The 18209-nt window shown below is 43.4% G+C and overlaps 1 protein-coding gene across 1 annotated transcript in view; it reads right to left on the bottom strand.

Moving 5' to 3' along the window:
* The window catches only part of map2k5 (mitogen-activated protein kinase kinase 5), a 327453-nt gene that overhangs the window by 162849 nt on the left and 146395 nt on the right, over positions 1 to 18209 (bottom strand). Inside the window, exon 9 of the mRNA XM_063066162.1 lies at positions 16018 to 16057. Within this exon, the coding sequence (XP_062922232.1) occupies positions 16018 to 16057 (40 nt within the window). The remainder of the gene's footprint in view (positions 1 to 16017; positions 16058 to 18209) is intronic.

The following is an 18209-nucleotide window of genomic DNA, read 5'->3' on the forward strand; positions in this document are numbered from 1 at the left end:
GACAATGCTAATACTTACGCCAGAATGTTGTTTATTGACTACAGCTCAGTGCTTAACACAATCATTCCTACAGTTCTAATCGAAAATTTCCAAAACCCGGCTCGTTGTACCTCCCTCTGCAACTGGACCCTTGACTTCTTCACCAGAAGATCACAGTCTGTGCCAATGGGAAATAACATCTTCACCTTGCTATCAACACTGACGCACCACAAGGATGTGTACTTAGCCCACTGCTCTACTCTCTCTACACCCACGATTGTGTGGCTAGGCACAGCTCAAATGTCATCTATAAATTTGCTGATGACACAAGTATTGTTGGCAGAATTTCAGATGGTGACGAGCAGGCGTACAGGAGAGAGATGTATCAGCTGGTTGAGTGGTGTTGCAACAACAACCTTGCACTCAATATCAGTAAGACCAAAGAATGGATTGTGGACTTCAGAAAGGGTAAGATGAGGGAACACACACCAGTCCTCATAGAGGGATCAGCTGTGCAAAGAGTGAGCAATTTCAAGTTCCTGGGTATCAACATCTCTGAGAATCTATTCTGTCCCCAACATATCAATGCAGTTACAAAGAAGGCACAACAGCAGCTTAGGAGTTTGAAGAGATTTGGTATGTCACCAAAGACACTTGCAAATTTCTACAGATGTACTGTACAGAGCATTCTAACTGGCTGCATCAGTGTCTGGTATGAGGGTGGGGGCCTATTGTACAGGATTTAACTCAGTCAGTTCCATCATGGGCACTAGCCTCCGTAGCATCCAGGATATTTTCAAGGAGCAATGCCTCAAAAAGGTGGCAACCATCATTAAGTACCCCCATCATTTAGGACACCTCTCTTGTCATTGTTGGAGATATAGGAGCCTGAAGATACACACTCATCGATTCAGAAACTGCTTCTTCCCCTCTGCCATCAGGTTTCTGAATGGACATTAAAGCCATGAACACTACCTCTCTCCTTTTTTTGCACTATTTATTTAGTTTAACTATGTAATATATATTTCACAACATATACCGGATATATTAAACCTGATACTGATTCTCAGTCTCCTGCAGTCAAAAATTAAAGTCCTAGTTTGTACAACTTCAGGCCCTTAAAAGCAATTTTTAAAGGGCCAAGACATAAGCTGTGTTCATTGTTTTACTGAAATGTGTGACATCCTGCAACCTCAAATGCAATGTCACATGCATATTGTCTGCCAGTGGAGGTAACTGTCACTGTCACTCTCAGCTTCAGGATCAGCCCAGGCTGTTGTAGTTGATCCTTGTCAGTGTATTTCTCACTGCTGCGTTAGCGAGGTCACCCAGATAGCACGCTCAAGGACTTTTTGTTTAACCTTCTGGTCACAGAAATTGGCAATGCGGACAGAAGAATTTGACAACATCACAGGCTTTCTCAAAGCACCAGCGGTCAGGGACTGCACTCGCTGAGTTACTCCACACAGAATCCTTACTGACAACCTCCTATTTGGCCATATCCTTGAAAGGCCTTTACAGCCCCTTGCTCAAAGAACATGCCTCTTGCAGATTATGCTCTTTATCAGCATGTACTGATCCCTCTGGCACCAGGAAGAACTTTTCCAATGCTTTCCATCAAAGGAGCTTCTATTCATGAGGTAACTGCAAATGAAAATCCAAAAATGCTGCAGTTGCTGGGGAATCTGAAACAAAATCAGAGAATGTTGAAAAAACTCAGCATCAGTTCTCTCTGTGTATGTTCTCCCGGAGACTGCGGGGGTTTCCTCTGGATGCTCCAGTTTCCGCCTTTATTACCGAACTGTAGGTTAAATGGTATTTGTATAGTGTCCTGTGATTAGGCTAGGGTTAAAATGGATGGGTTGCTGGGCGGTGCCAGAATGGCCTGTTCCATGCTGTATCTATAAATAAAATAAAATCCCAAAGATACGCAAGTTGAAATACGCTACTGCAAATTACTCCTGGTACGTAGGTGAGTGGTAGAAGTTGGTAGGAAGTCAATGAGAATTGGGGAGAACGGAAATAGGGAGTAATGTAGGATAAGTGTGAATTGGTGTTTGATGGTCTGTTTGGGCCAAAGGGCCTCTTTCCTGTTTCTCTCTAGGACTGCTCATAACAGGAATGCTGATAATTAAAATGCAAGCTTGGTTCCAGATGATAGGCGACATGATGGTTGAACTAATGCCAGAAAGTACCTTGTAATTAAAACACAATTAAAACTTAAAATAGAAAATACATCTGACCTAAACAAGAGAGCCAGCACATTACTGGTTAACTTGACATACAAAACCTTCATTTTTTTTAAATGGTGGGGAACATATTTGAGATCATGTGAAAACCCATTTTTTACCTTGCTGTAGGGGGATTTATAAAAAGCAGCTCCAAATTGACTTGTAACTGTAATATCCTGCTGCCAAGGAAAATTTAAAACCATATACTTGTGAATCAATAGTCATTCGCCAACAAAATTCAACTCAGGGTCTCCCGGTGTAAAAAAAACATGGAATAATTCACCTCCACACATCCCAATGTCCCTCAATTAATCGGAATAGCGTTTAAGGCTGAGAGTGGAGTACCTGAGTAAATTTGCTCAGATTACCAATACACCTCCAGGACAAACAAGGCTGAGTTGTCAAGTTAAATACAAGCAGTCAACTGACTGAATTATAATTTACTCTTTGAGCTCAACTTAAATTAGTGCAAGGCTATTAAAATATACAGTATAAATAAGGCAATTCATCACTGGCTGACATGGATGACTTCGTCTATTTGTAGGAGCAGCACACATTCCACTTAAGGGAAGCAGTGCAGAATCACAGGTCAAATTCAGCCACTATTCCAGTTTAATTTACTGATATAATCCCTAGTCGATACTATTGTCTTTATATGGACTTTTGCAGCATCTGAGACACATGATTATGATACAAATGATTAATCAAATTACACATTAGAAGCCCAATTGTGGTCAAAGCAAGTTACTAGAGGACAGCATGCTACTCATATCTGCATGTGTATATTAAAGATTAAAGATCAGCTTTATTTGTCACACGTAAGTTGAAACATACAGTGAACTGTCTCATTTGGCATCAAATCAAATCAGTGAGGATTGTGCTTGGTACCTCGCAAGTGCCACCACATTTTGGCACCTTCAGAGCATGCCCACAACTCACTACCTCTAACCTGTAAGTTGCAACGTGGGAGGGAACTGGAGCACCTAGACCAAACCCCCACATGGGAAGAACGTACAAACTCCTTACAGACAGCAGTGGGAATTGAAATCCTCATATATATGTAAAAAGAAAAAATATTTAAGGAATTTTGGTAAGATTTAATTTTACCTACTTAGCTTTAAAAAAAATCAAAACTTTTAAGTGAAGCACATGAAAAGCTGGAGGAACAAGGCAGATCAGGCAACATGTATAGAAGGAAATACTGATTTCACAACAAATACCGGTGATATTAAATCTGATTTTGACTTTGATTCTGAAATGGACAGTTGATGTTTCAGGTTGAGATGCTTCACCTGGATTACAAAATAAAGAGGGGCCATACCATTATAAAAATGTGGACAGAGGATGTGGTGAATCAAGTGCTGGCGGGTGATAGGTGGATCCATGTGATTGGAGTGATACATAGGTGAGGGAGGGGAGGGAAGAGGGTACACCTTTCACCTCCAAGCTTCTCTCCCCCTTCTCAGCTCTTGCTCCACCACTTTGCCATCCCCCTTTTATACTGACAGTCTCCCTCTTTCATTCCAGTCCAAATGGTAGGTCTTGACCTGAAACACTGACTGTCCATTTACTTCCACAATTGCTGCCTAACCTCATGAGTTCCTCCAGCCTTTTGTGTTTTGCTCCAGATTTCCAACATCTGCATTCTCCTGTGCCTCCAAAGACTTTTAAGTGAATACTTTCAGATTAAGCTCTGTAAATGTCATCTACAGTTTTTACTTAGTCTAGTAAACACACATTTTTACATTTTCTGAACATCAGATTTTGAAGTAAATGCTGAAACCTATATTCAAAATAAAGGAAGAATCAAATATTTCTATTTAAGAGAAGGTAAGGTTATTTGTTATAGAGTTTAGTATAAGAAGATCACACTGTATAAAAAAACAGAACTTTAGCGAAGTTAGGTACTTCAAAAGAACAGATTTTTACTACAATGAGAAAATTCAAAGCCATTTGCTTTTAGTTTCCATCTTTAGTTCAGTGCAGCAGTTGTCAAATATGGTTCTCTTACTATATAAATTAATCTAGATTCTACTTTCTTTCAGGTAGTACACAAATATTTAGTTAACTGAAATACAAACGTTTGTATATTTTCAGTTTTGGTTTTTATTCAGTTCTATTTTACACTGATATTTGCCTTATGAAAAGAAACAATTTATGGTTTTGGTAGAGTGTATTATCAAGTCTCAATTTCAAGTTTGTATTTTAAAAAAATGCAGAGCGTTCATTTAAAAAAAAAGCAAGCTAATCAAAAAGAAATTTGAGTTTAAATGCCTTAAATCCAGCACATTGAAGCAGTTACAAGGAAAGCGAGCCAGCGCCTCTATTTATTTAGAAGGTTAGGGAGGTTTAGCATGTGACCGAATACTAACAAACCATTACATATGCAGTACTGCAAGTATCCTGACTAGTTGGATCATGGTCTGGTATGACAATTGAAATGTGCAGGAATCTATTGATTTACTTATTGAGATACAGCACAGAGTAGGCCCTTCCAGCCCCTTATGCCGTGCCACCTAGCAACTCCCGATTTAACCCTAGCCTCATCACATGACATGCATGAAGCTGCAGTAGTGGATCCTGCCCAATACATCAAGGGTACATCCCTCCCCACTATTGGTGGTTTCTACATGAGCTGCTCCCTCAAGAAGGCAACGTCCATCATCAAAGACTCCCAGAGTCTGGACCATGCCATCTTCTTGCAGCTATCAATAGGCAGGAGATAAAGAAACCTGAAGTCCCACACCACCGGGTTCATGAACAGCTATTTCCCTTACGACCATTTGATTCTTGAATTAACCTGAACAACCCTAAGCACTATCTTAATATAGAAGCAAGATGTCTCTTCACTACAATGAACTTTAATTTTATTCTAATCATGTTCTTTCTTGTACAACTTGTTTTCATTGTGAGTCTTGTTCACCTGGACAATAGTTATATCTACATCAGACTACTGTTTATTGATTACAGTCCAATGTTCACACAATCATACCTTCCGTTCTAATCAACCAGCTCCCAAGCCTGGGCCTCCATACCTCCCTCTGCAACTGGATCTTTGATTTCCTCTCCAGGAAACCACAGTCCATGCCGATTGGAAATAACATCTACTCCAGGCTGACAAACAACTCTGGTGCACAAGGATGCATGTTTAGCCCACTGCTCTACCCTTTCCACATCCACAAACTGTGTGGCTAGGCACAGCTCAAATGCCACCCAAGTATTCAATGGCACAACTACTGTTGGCAGAATTTCAGATAGTGGAAGAGCCATACAGGAGCTAGATAGATCAGCTGGTTGAATAGTGTCACAACAGCAGTCTTGCAATCAACATCAGTAAGACCAAGGAATTGATTTGTGGACTTCAGGAAAGGGAAGTCAATGAACGCACACTAGTCCTCATCGAAGGATCAGCAGTGAAGAGGGTGAGCAGTTTCAAGTTCCTAGGTGTCAGCATCTCTGAAGTTCTATCCTGGGCCCAACATATTGATATAATTACAAAAAAGGCATGGCAGGTGACACAAACGTTCGGGATTGGCCGAGGTGCCACAAGTGAAGGAGTGAGTGAGGGGATTGGCTGAGAAGGCGCGGTCGATTTAAAAAATGGTCAGGACCAGCCAGCAACACAAACGTTCGAGGTCGGCTGAGGTGCGACAAGTGAAGGAGTGAATGAGGGGATTGGCTGAGAAGGAACAGTTGATTTAAAAACCGGTTGGGACCGCCTGCAACACGAATGTTTGAGGTTGGCTGAGGTGTGACAAGTGAAATGAATTAGTCAAAATATCAGCCAATATAATCAAGGTTTGCTCTAGGGGAGCAGCCTTGTTGAGGAAAGTGCCTTGTGAGAAAAGTGCGAGTCTTTGGCTCAGGAGTCTTCGGCGAGGAGGCTGAGGGAGGAGACTACGCCACAGTTGGAGAGGGTGAGAAGTGGTGAAGAAATGACAGGTCAACGGATTCAGTGTGCTGCTTGCATGATGTGGGAGGTCAGGACGTTGATGGTGCCTCTGGCTGCTACAAGTGTGGAAAGTGTGTCCAGGTTCAGCTCCTGAAGGACTATGTTGAGGCACTGGAGAAGCAACTGGATGACCTCAGGTTCATCCGGGAAACCGAGGATTTTCTGGACAGGACCTACAGCGAGATTGTTACACCGAAGATACCGAAGAGAGAAGGGGGGGGGGCGACGATGAGGAAGGGATGGATGCTTGGAGTACAGGAGACCCCGGGGAATGTACCTCTTGATAACAGGTTCACCCTCTTGGAAGCTGTCGGGACAGAAGACAGTGCCAGTCTGAGAGGTTGAACAGGTCTGCAAGTCAAAAATTGGCACTGACACAAAGCTGAGGAGACAGAAGTCAGGCAGAGCCGTGGTAGTAGGGGACTCCATTGTGAGGGATACAGAAAGGGGTCTCTGCGGCAACAGGCAGGATTTAAGGATGGTGTGTTGCCTTCCTGGTGCCAGGATCCAGGACATCACACACCGATTGCAGGGCATCCTCAAGAGTGAAAGTGAACAGCTGGAAGTGGTGGTGCATGTCGGCACAAATGACATCAGGAGGATGAGGAAAGAAATTCTGCAGCGTGACTTCAGAGAACTCGGAAGAAGGCTGAAAAGCAGGACCTCCAGAGTGATTATCTCCTGTTTGCTTCCAGTTCCTTGTGCTGGTGAGGACAGGAACAGGGAGATAGGAGATCTGAATGTGTGGCTGAGGAGCTGGTGCGGGAAGCAGGGGTTTAGATTCTTGGACCACTGGGATCTGTTTTGGGGTAAGTATGAATTGTACAGAAGGGACAGGTTGCATCTTAACAGACGGGGGACCAGCATTCTGGCAGACAGGTTTGCCACTGCTACAGGGGTGTGTTTAAACTAAGTAGTGGGGGGGAGGGGACAAACTGGAAATATAAGGATGGAGTTAAAGGGAAAGAGAGAATAAGAACAGTTAAGAAAGACAACAGAATTAACGGGACAGAAAGCTCAGGAAGGGGTCGGAGAGTATGGCCAAGTGCAATAGGGATCCATGTGAAAGGTGAGGGGAGTAAAAGTATTACTTTAAATGGATTGAAAGTATTATATATGAATGCACGGAGTATAGGAAATAAAGTGGATGAGCTTGAGGCTCAGCTGGAAATTGGCAAGTATGATGTTGTGGGAATAACAGAGACATGGCTGCAAGAGGACCAGAGCTGGGAAACGAATATTCAGGGATATACATCCTATCGAAAGGACAGACAGGTTGGCAGAGGGGGTGGGGTGGCTCTGTTGGTGAGGAATGAAATTCAGTCACTTGCAAGGGGGGACAAAGAATCAGGAGATGTAGAGTCAGTATGGATAGAACTGAGAAACTGTAAGGGTAAAAAGACCCTAATGGGAGTTATCTACAGGCCCTCAAACAGTAGCCTGGATATAGGGTGCAAGTTAAATCAAGAGTTAATATTGGCATGTCGCATAGGTAATACTACGGTTGTTATGGGGGATTTCAACATGCAGGAAAACTGGGAAAATCAGCTTGGTACTGGACCCCAAGAAAGGGAGTTTGTGGAGATCCTCAGAGATGGATTCTTAGAGCAGCTTGTATTAGAGCCTACCAGGAAGAAGGCAATTCTGTTGTGTAATGAGCCAGATTTGATAAGGGAACTTGAGGTAAAGGAGCCATTTGGAGGTAGTGACCATAATATGATAAGTTTTAATCTACAATTTGAGAGGGAGAAGGGAAAATCGGAAGTGTCAGTATTACAGTTGAACAAAGGAGACTAGGGACCCATGAGGGAGGAGCTGGCCAAAGTTGACTGGAAAGATACCCGAGCAGGGATGACAGTGGAACAACAATGGCAGGTATTTCTGGGAATAATACAGAAGGTGCAGGATCAGTTCATTCCAAAGAGGAAGAAAGATTCTAAGGGGAGTAAGGGGCGACCGTGGATGACAAGGGAAGTCAAGGACAGTATAAAAATAAAAGAGAGGAAGTATAACATAGCAAGGATGAGCAGGAAGCCAGGATTGGGAGACTTTTAAGGAGCAACAGAAGATAACTAAAAAGGCAATAAGGGAGGAAAAGATGAGGTACAAAGGTAAGGTAGCCAAGAACATAAAGGATAGTAAAAGCTTCTTTAGGTATGTGAAGAGGAAAAAATTAGTTAAGACCAAAGTTGGGCCCTTGAAGACAGAAACAGGTGAAATTATTATGGGGAACAAGGAAATGGCAGACGAGCTGAACAGGTGCAGTTTAATGTGGATAAATGTGAGGTTATCCACTTTGGTGGCAAGAACAGGATGGCAGATTACTATCTAAATGGTGTTTCAAGTTAGGAAAAGGGGAAGTACAACGAGATCTGGGTGTCCTTGTTCATCAGTCACTGAAAGTAAGCATACAGGTACAGCAGGCAGTGAAGAAAGCTAATGGCATGCTGGCCTTTATAACAAGGAGAGTTGAGTACAGGAGCAAAGAGGTCCTTATGCAGTTGTACAAGGCCCTGGTGAGACCCCACCTGGAGTATTGTTACACATGCCCTTACACTTCCTCCCTTACCACCATTCAGGGCCCCAAACAGTCCTTCCAGGTGAGGCATCACTTCACCTGTGAGTCGACTGGGGTGATATACTGCGTCCGGTGCTCCCGATGTGGCCTTTTATATATTGGTGAGACCCGACGCAGACTGGGAGACCGCTTTGCTGAACATCTACGCTCTGTCCGCCAGAGAAAGCAGGATCTCCCAGTGGCCACACATTTTAATTCCACATCCCATTCCCATTCTGACATGTCTATCCACGGCCTCCTCTACTGTAAAGATGAAGCCACACTCAGGTTGGAGGAACAACACCTTATATTCCGTCTGGGTAGCCTCCAACCTGATGGCATGAACATTGACTTCTCTAACTTCCGCTAGGCCCCACCTCCCCCTCGTACCCCAGCTGTTACTCATTTTTATGCACACATTCTTTCTCTCACTCTCCTTTTTCTCCCTCTGTCCCTCTGAATATACCTCTTGCCCATCCTCTGGGTCACCCCCCCCCCGTCTTTCTTCCCGGACCTCCTGTCCCATGATCCTCTCGTATCCCCTTTTGCCTATCACCTGTCCAGCTCTCGGCTCTATCCCTCCCCCTCCTGTCTTCTCCTATCATTTTGCATCTCCCCCTCCCCCTCCAGCTTTCAAATCCCTTACTCACTCTTCCTTCAGTTAGTCCTGACGAAGGGTCTCGGCCTGAAACGTCGACTGCGCCTCTTCCTATAGATGCTGCCTGGCCTGCTGCGTTCACCAGCAACTTTGATGTGTGTTGCTTGAATTTCCAGCATCTGCAGAATTCCTGTTGTTTGCGTTTAAATTCACTACTGCGAAGCCTCTTCCGGTGATGCCTACACCGAAGAAGTTTAGATCCTCTCTTCGACGGGAGTTCAGTGAAACCATCTCTCACTGCTCCCCATCTGTAATTTCTTCGGCTCTTCAACTTTTCGACCACACTTTGACTCAAACTCGCTATCACAGCCATGTATCCTTTCTTGGAACGTGCCTCCGTCGCCAACTTACTCCAGTTGGCTTTAGGATTCGTTTCCAAGCCTCTCAATTTGGACCTTCTGAGGATCCCAGGTACTCACATTTTATTGACTCTGCCTCTTGCCGCTTCTCCCGTCAAGCTCTGAAGGCGACGCTCTCCGCCATGAGGAGGTACTTGGTGTCCCTATCCCAGACCCTTCCACACCTTCGGGACACTTTCTTCGCCGTCTGTAATGGTCCTACCCGTTATTTCATCCTCCGTCGGATCCACGCCTGTAATCGCCGTTTTTTTGACTTTGTCATGTTAGACAAAGATCGCAAGATCTTACATCTACGGACTCCAGAGCCTGCCGGCCCTGACGCTAGCAGGCATGAACTTTCAATTGCGGCCCCTGCCATTGATCTCGGCGGCTCCAACACCTCAGGACATATTCAAAACCCGGACTCCAGCAACGACCATGGACACATTCGAAGTGATTGCGCAACCACCAACTGCGACTCCAGCCTTGAACTCCAGGCCGGGTCTTTATGTGCTGCTGTTGTGACTCCCGTCTCCCCTTCCCCCACCACCACTCCGCAGCCCCGTCTTCCTCAGATCCCGTCAACTCCTGGGCCCTCAGAGGCTCCATCTTCCTCTCACCCCAACCCTCCCCTCTCCATTGACACACCCAGCCTCCCCCCTCCCCCCTCTGATCCCAGCTCTCATCCATGCCGGGTCTTTACCATCCCCTCCGACCTTCAACTGTCGGAGGCAGAACACTCTGTTCTCAGTAAGGGCCTCACCTTTGTCCCCCTTCGCCCACACCTCAGTGAGTTCCGTGTTCGCCATGATGCGGAACTTTTCTTCCGCCGTCTCCGTCTCCGAGCCTACTTCTTCGGCAAGGACTCTTCCACCCCCACCGATGACCCCTTCTCCCGTCTTCAACCCTCCTCTTCTTCATGGACACCCCGCTCTGGTCTTCTGCCTGCTCTGGATCTCTTTATTGCCAACTGTCGACGGGACATCAACCGTCTCGACTTCACCGCACCTTGTCCCCATTCCAACCTCACTCCTTCGGAACGCTCTGCTCTCCACTCCCTCCGCACTAATCCTAACATTATTATTAAACCCGCTGATAAAGGGGGTGCTGTTGTAGTCTGGCGTATTGACCTCTACCTTGCCGAGGCACAGCGACAACTCGCGGATACCTCCTCTTATTTACCGCTCGATCGTGACCCCACTAAGGAGCACCAGGCCATTGTCTCCCACACTATCAATGACTTTATCCGCTCAGGGGTCTCCCATCCACTGCTACCAACCTTATAGTTCCCACACCCCGCACTTCCCGTTTCTACCTCCTACCCAAGATCCACAAACCTGCCTGTCCTGGCCGACCTATTGTCTCAGCTTGCTCCTGCCCCACCGAACTCGTTTCTGCATACCTCGACACTGTTTTATCACCCCTTGTTCAATCCCTTCCGACCTATGTTCGTGACGCTTCTCACGCTCTTAAACTTTTCGATGATTTTAAGTTCCCTGGCCCCCACCGCTTTATTTTCACCATGGATGTCCAGTCCTTATATACTTCCATCCCCCATCAGGAAGGTCTCAAAGCTCTACGCTTCTTTTTGGATTCCAGACCTAATCAGTTCCCCTCTACCACCACTCTGCTCCGTCTAGCGGAATTAGTCCTTACTCTTAATAATTTCTCCTTTTGCTCCTCCCATTTCCTCCAAACTAAAGGTGTAGCTATGGGCACCCGTATGGGTCCTAGCTATGCCTGCCTTTTTGTTGGGTTTGTGGAACAATCTATGTTCCGTGCCTATTCTGGTATCTGTTCCCCACTTTTCCTTCGCTACATCGACGACTGCATTGGCGCTGCTTCCTGCACGCATGCAGAACTCATTGACTTTATTAACTTTGCCTCCAACTTTCACCCTGCCCTCAAGTTTACCTGGTCCATTTCCGACACCTCCCTCCCCTTTCTAGATCTTTCTGTCTCTGTCTCTGGAGACAGCTTATCCACTGATGTCTACTATAAGCCTACTGACTCTCACAGTTATCTGGACTATTCCTCTTCTCACCCTGTCTCTTGCAAAAATGCCATCCCCTTCTCGCAATTCCTCCGTCTCCGCCGCATCTGCTCTCAGGATGAGGCTTTTCATTCTAGGACGAGGGAGATGTCTTCATTTTTTAAAGAAAGGGGCTTCCCTTCCTCCACTATCAACTCTGCTCTTAAACGCATCTCCCCCATTTCACGTATATCTGCTCTCACTCCATCCTCCCACCACCCCACTAGGAATAGGGTTCCCCTGGTCCTCACCTACCACCCCACCAGCCTCCGGGTCCAACATATTATTCTCCGTATCTTCCGCCACCTCCAACGGGATCCCACCACTAAGCACATCTTTCCCTCCCCCCCCTCTGCATTCCGCAGGGATCGCTCCCTACACAACTCCCTTGTCCATTCGTCCCCCCCATCCCTCCCCACTGATCTCCCTCCTGGCACTTATCCGTGTAAGCGGAACAAGTGCTACACATGCCCTTACACTTCCTCCCTTGCCACCATTCAGGGCCCCAAACAGTCCTTCCAGGTGAGGCATCACTTCACCTGTGAGTCGACTGGGGTGATATACTGCGTCCGGTGCTCCCGATGTGGCCTTTTATATATTGGTGAGACCCGACACAGACTGGGAGACCGCTTTGCTGAACATCTACACTCTGTCCGACAGAGAAAGCAGGATCTCCCAGTGGCCACACATTTTAATTCCACATCCCATTCCCATTCTGACATGTCTATCCACGGCCTCCTCTACTGTAAAGATGAAGCCACACTCAGGTTGGAGGAACAACACCTTATATTCCGTCTGGGTAGCCTCCAACCTGATGGCATGAACATTGACTTCTCTAACTTCCGCTAGGCCCCACCTCCCTCTCGTACCCCAGCTGTTACTCATTTTTATGCACACATTCTTTCTCTCACTCTCCTTTTTCTCCCCCTGTCCCTCTGAATATACCTCTTGCCCATCCTCTGGGTCACCCCCCCCCGTCTTTCTTCCCGGACCTCCTGTCCCATGATCCTCTCGTATCCCCTTTTGCCTATCACCTGTCCAGCTCTCGGCTCTATTCCTCCCCCTCCTGTCTTCTCCTATCATTTTGCATCTCCCCCTCCAGCTTTCCAATCCCTTACTCACTCTTCCTTCAGTTAGTCCTGATGAAGGGTCTCGGCCTGAAACGTCGACTGCGCCTCTTCCTATAGATGCTGCCTGGCCTGCTGCATTCACCAGCAACTTTGATGTGTGTTGCTTGAATTTCCAGCATCTGCAGAATTCCTGTTGTTTGGAGTATTGTGTGCAGTTTTGGTCTCCAAATTTGATGAAGGACATTCTTGCCATGGAGAGAGTGCAGTGTAGGTTCACTGAGTTAATTCCAGGGAGGCGGGAATGTCATATGTTGAAAGATTGGAGTGACCGGGCTTGTATACACTGGAATTTAGAAGGATGAGAGGGGATCTGATTGAAACATATAATATTATTAAGGGTTTGGACACACTAGAGGCAGGAAACACGTTCCCGATGTTGGGGGAGTCCAGAACCAGAGGCCACAGTTTAAGAATAGGGGGTAGACCATTTAGAACGGAATTGAGGAAAATCTTTTTCACACAGAGGGTTGTGGATCTGTGGAATGCTCTGTGGAGGCCAATTCTCTGGATTATTTCAAGAAAGCGTTAGATAGAGCTCTTAAAAATAGCGGAGTCAAGGGATATGGGGAGAAGGCAGGAACAGGGTACTAATTGTGGATGATCAGCCATGATCACAGTGAATGGCGGTGCTGGCTCGAAAGGCCGAATGGCCTACTCCTGCACCTATCGTCTATTGTCTATTTCATTAAGAATTTGAGGAGACATTGGAATGTCACCAAAGGCACTCACAAATTTCTACAGATGTATCGTGGAGAGCGTTCTAACTGGTTGGATCACTGTCTAGTGAAGGGGTCACTGAAAAGGATCAGAAAAGGCTGCAGGAAGTCGCAAACCCAGCCAGCTCCATTTTGGGCACTAGCCTCCCAAGTATCGAGGGCACCTTCAATAGGCCATACCTCAAAAATGTAGCATCCATCATTAAGGACCCAGGACATGCCCCCTTCTCATTGCTACCATCAGGAAGGAGGTACAGGGCCCTGAAGACACACTGAGTGTTTCAGGAACAGTTTCTTGCCCTACGCCATCAGATTTCTGAATGAATACACACATGTACATATATATATCAATTAACTGCTGTTGCAAAATAACAAAATTCACAACATATGCCAGCAATATTAAACATGATTCTGAGTTTTGTGAATCAAATATCATATGCCTGTGATGCTGTGAGTTTTCCTTTGCACCTGTGCATATATGTACTTGTGTATGTCAATGAACTTGACCTTGACTATGACTTTAAATAATGAATAATTGTACTAAAAACCATATATAAATTGAAAAGGCTTTTAATTCTGTATGCTTTTTAACAAATCTTATGCATGACCAAGATGGCATGCAAAAAAAATGTTGGTATGTGGCATGCAGTGCAGCCCCTTGAGCCTTTGAATTCCACCCATAATAAAAAGATACATAATGATCAACTTGACTGCCAAATGAAGCACTGAATGAGTTTTTACAACCTGAGAGCAGTGAGATGTTTTCACATGAAATGTCTCATGTGGCTTGGCACCAGCTAGATGGTTAAGAGAACACGGGATGTTGGATGATACATTTTGAAATCCTTGCAGACCGAGTGTACACATCAGTATTTGGATAGTAAATGGTTGGGCCAGTTGGCATTGGCTTCATTTTCCTTCTGTTGTTTGTAAGTGATCATAATAGTAAATACTGTATGTAGTTTAGTACCGCCATGAATATTTTTCAAATGCATTTTTAAAAGATCAACATTAATAATTTTTGAACAGGTTTTCTGTAATGCTTCATTTGTTTCAATCTGTCTCTGTTATTCTTTTATTAATAGTAAAACAATGAATACATGTAAATAAGCAACAGGACATTCTTTTTCCTTAAAAAGTCCATAATTATTGTTACTAATTCATTAATCAATGACAATCTGTACTCAAAATTATCATGGCATGCAAGAGAATTTTTTTTTAAAAACTATTACGGCCAATTTGGGCACACACTCTGCCACCCCTGCCTTATTATATGACTTTATAAGTTGTTTTCCATAACCTCACAACTTTGCCAGCACATACACCCTAAGAACTTGTTCCCACCTTTCAACAATTGACCAACTCATTCACCTTTGCACCTGCTCCTCATATGCCCTGATTTCCTGTGTGTGAAACTCAATCGATCACATTCTTCAAGAACAAAGCAGACACAGCTCTCACAAGAAATTTTTCCAATTCTCAGCACCAAATGGCCAACATTTTGTCCCCTTGTTCAAAAGTTTCAAACTCAAGAATAGACTCCACTGGTATATGGCCATCAAAATCACTGACATTAAAAAGTAAAATCCTATCTTGAATTTGTAAGCAATAAACTATTGCACTATTTCACAATATTTTATTTTATTTTCCTGCACATTTATTCTTACATTAAAACACTGTGGAATACAGGCTGTATAATAAAATTATGGGACACTACAAAACGATACAACAGAAACATTTTTTGAAAAGACTTAAGATTTTCCCCCATACATAACTTTATAAGTTAACAGACATAAACGTATTTGATTTAATTACATTTCCAGGACTCAGTTCATGCAGGGGAATATGTCACGATAAGAACTCACCTTTGCCTTAATATTCTGAAATATTACTTGTGGTGTTGCTGTGTTATTTTGAAAACATAATTGCTTATCTTGTTGGCCACTTTGCAAGGAGATGAGAAAAATGGACTGAGAACTGTTGGAGTTTGCAACAAGATGATCACTTCTTACAGTGCAGACAATAAACTTCCCAATTAAATTGATTCATATTTCAGTAGTAGAAATCCAACTTATAATTCTTAAATACTAAGACCAGTGCCACAGCTAAATTTATTTCCAAAATATATTACTTAAAGTCTATACAATATTGCCTAACTATGACTCCCAGATGACTTGGTGAAGAAAGCTGTCAGCTGGTTTGGCACTGAGTAACAGCAATCACAAGGTCACAATCAATCAATCAATCAATGCCAATTTAGATAATGTCACTGGAAGAAAGTTGGCTTCAATACTTCTGGCTATGAAGGTCTATACATTTAAAGTAAATTAAAACTATTTAATATGTGAAATAAGCATTTGAAAAGTAAAACAACATAAAAATAATTATTTAAAAAATATTCGTAAAACAAAATTTTCATCTTACCTTAACGGCTAATATTTTTCCACTTGGAACATGGTAAGCTCTGCGAAATTCAAATAAATTCACTGATTAACCAAAATATGAAATACAGTACATAAGAAAAACAAATTGCAAATACCAAGCAACGTCTGATATTTACATTTGCACACTTACAGCAAAAATGGTTTGTAAGTGACTCGAGTACGACAACAGATGTAAAATAGTGATTGTTAATTTCCTAGGTTTACAGCCAAACAAGGTGATATAGTGGTAACAGTTCAGCATTTTTCATTGTTCTTTATCTCACTCCACAGTTGTAATTAATATTAAGCAAACCAAAATGTTACGCCAATAAAATATTTAAGTCTCATGCTCTCTGACTATGCCCACAGGAAAATGAATCTCAAGGTATTGTACTTTGATAATAAAATTTATTTTGAACTTTGAATTGTACTCAAGCCAATATACCAGCAAGGCAACTGAATGTACATAGAAAAATATAGCAGAATCAGGAAAGCTCTAATAAAAATAAAAAATGCTGGAAATACGTTGAAGGTTAGGTGATTTCTGTGGAAAGGGAAACATTTAACCTCTCAGGTCTGGGAAACCTGAGATCTGAGAGGTACTGTAGAGAGCATTTGAACCAGCTGCATCACCGCCTGGTATGCCGGCGGTGGAGGGGGGGGGGGTACTACCACACAGAATCAAAATAAGCTGTAGAAAGTGTGAACTCAGTCATCTCCATCATGGGCACTAGCCTCTCCAGCATCGAGGACATCTTCAGGGAGTGATGCCTCAATAAAGCGGCATCCTTCATTAAGGACCCCCATCACCCAGGACACGCCCTCTTCTCATTGCTACCAACAGAGGGGAGGTACAGGAGCCTGAAAGTACACACTCAACAATTCAGGAACATCTTCTTCCCCTCTGTCATCAGATTTCTGAATGGGCATTGAACTCACGAACACTACCTCACTATTTTTTCCCTCTCTTTTTGCACTACATATTTCATTTTATAACTGTGGTAAGACTGCTGAACGGATCCTGACCTGGATCTGGGCCATACCCTCCAAATATCCGGACCTGCCTCTCGGTTTTTTTTGCACTACCTTACTTCCCATTCTTCTATTTTCTATTTATGATTTGTAATTTAAATGTTTGATATTTACCAATTTTAACTATTTTTAATATTTTTAATATTTAATATTTGTAATCCAGGGAGTGTGAAGCGCAGAATCAAATATCGCTGTGATGATTGTACGTTCTAGTACCAATTGTTTAGTGACTATAAAGTGTGTGTGTAATATATATACACACACACACACACTTCTTACTGTAATTTACACCTTTTATTATGTACTGCAAAGCACTGCTGCTGCATAACAACAAACTTCATGACATATACCAGTGATATTAAACCTGATCCTGATTCAGATTCAGATTCAGATTCAGAACCCCTCATTAACCTGAATAGTTCCTTATTCTTTTCTCTGTTTTCTCACTTTGCCAATAGATGGAGAACCTCAAAGCTGAAATGTTAACTGTTTCTCTTTCCACAGATGTTGTCTGACCTGCTGAGTATCTTCAGCATTTTCTGTTTTTATTTAAGACAAATGATTGATTAGGAAACATTGAGTAATTGTCCACAGAACCTGGGACCTCTTTGAACCTCCTCACTTCATTAACATTTTATGAACATGTGACTTGGGGATGTGCAGCTTTACTCAGGCATTGATAGTGGGAAACATACCACCTAATTTAAATATATTTGCTTAAATAAGGGCATACAGTATATATTTATCATCAGCTGTCACTTTCAGCAGAACTCTGCCCCCTTCTCCTCCAACGAAAAGCACTTCTCAGTCCTGACTCTCCCAGCATCTCATCTCAAAAACACCACTTTATAATAGACATTATTAAAGTACAGCAAGTATTTATATTGCCATTTTCAGGTAATACTACATTGTGATGCTCGCTAATCAAATTAAGTTTTGACCAACGTGTTATAATTGAACATCAAGCAACATAAAAGTCCCACTGTGCAAAAAATTGTCCTGGTCTGACATTGTCCCCCCTTGGAAATTTCTGGCGAAATACAACTGATATTTAAGTACCTGGTGTGAATATGTAATTACATGCAGGTATGGAAATACAAATATAAAGCATATGAATATGGATGAAGGTAGCAGGGTTAATCATTTATAATGGTCTACAAA

Source organism: Mobula hypostoma, chromosome 13, assembly GCF_963921235.1.
Source record: "Mobula hypostoma chromosome 13, sMobHyp1.1, whole genome shotgun sequence".
Lineage (NCBI taxonomy): Eukaryota > Metazoa > Chordata > Chondrichthyes > Myliobatiformes > Myliobatidae > Mobula > Mobula hypostoma.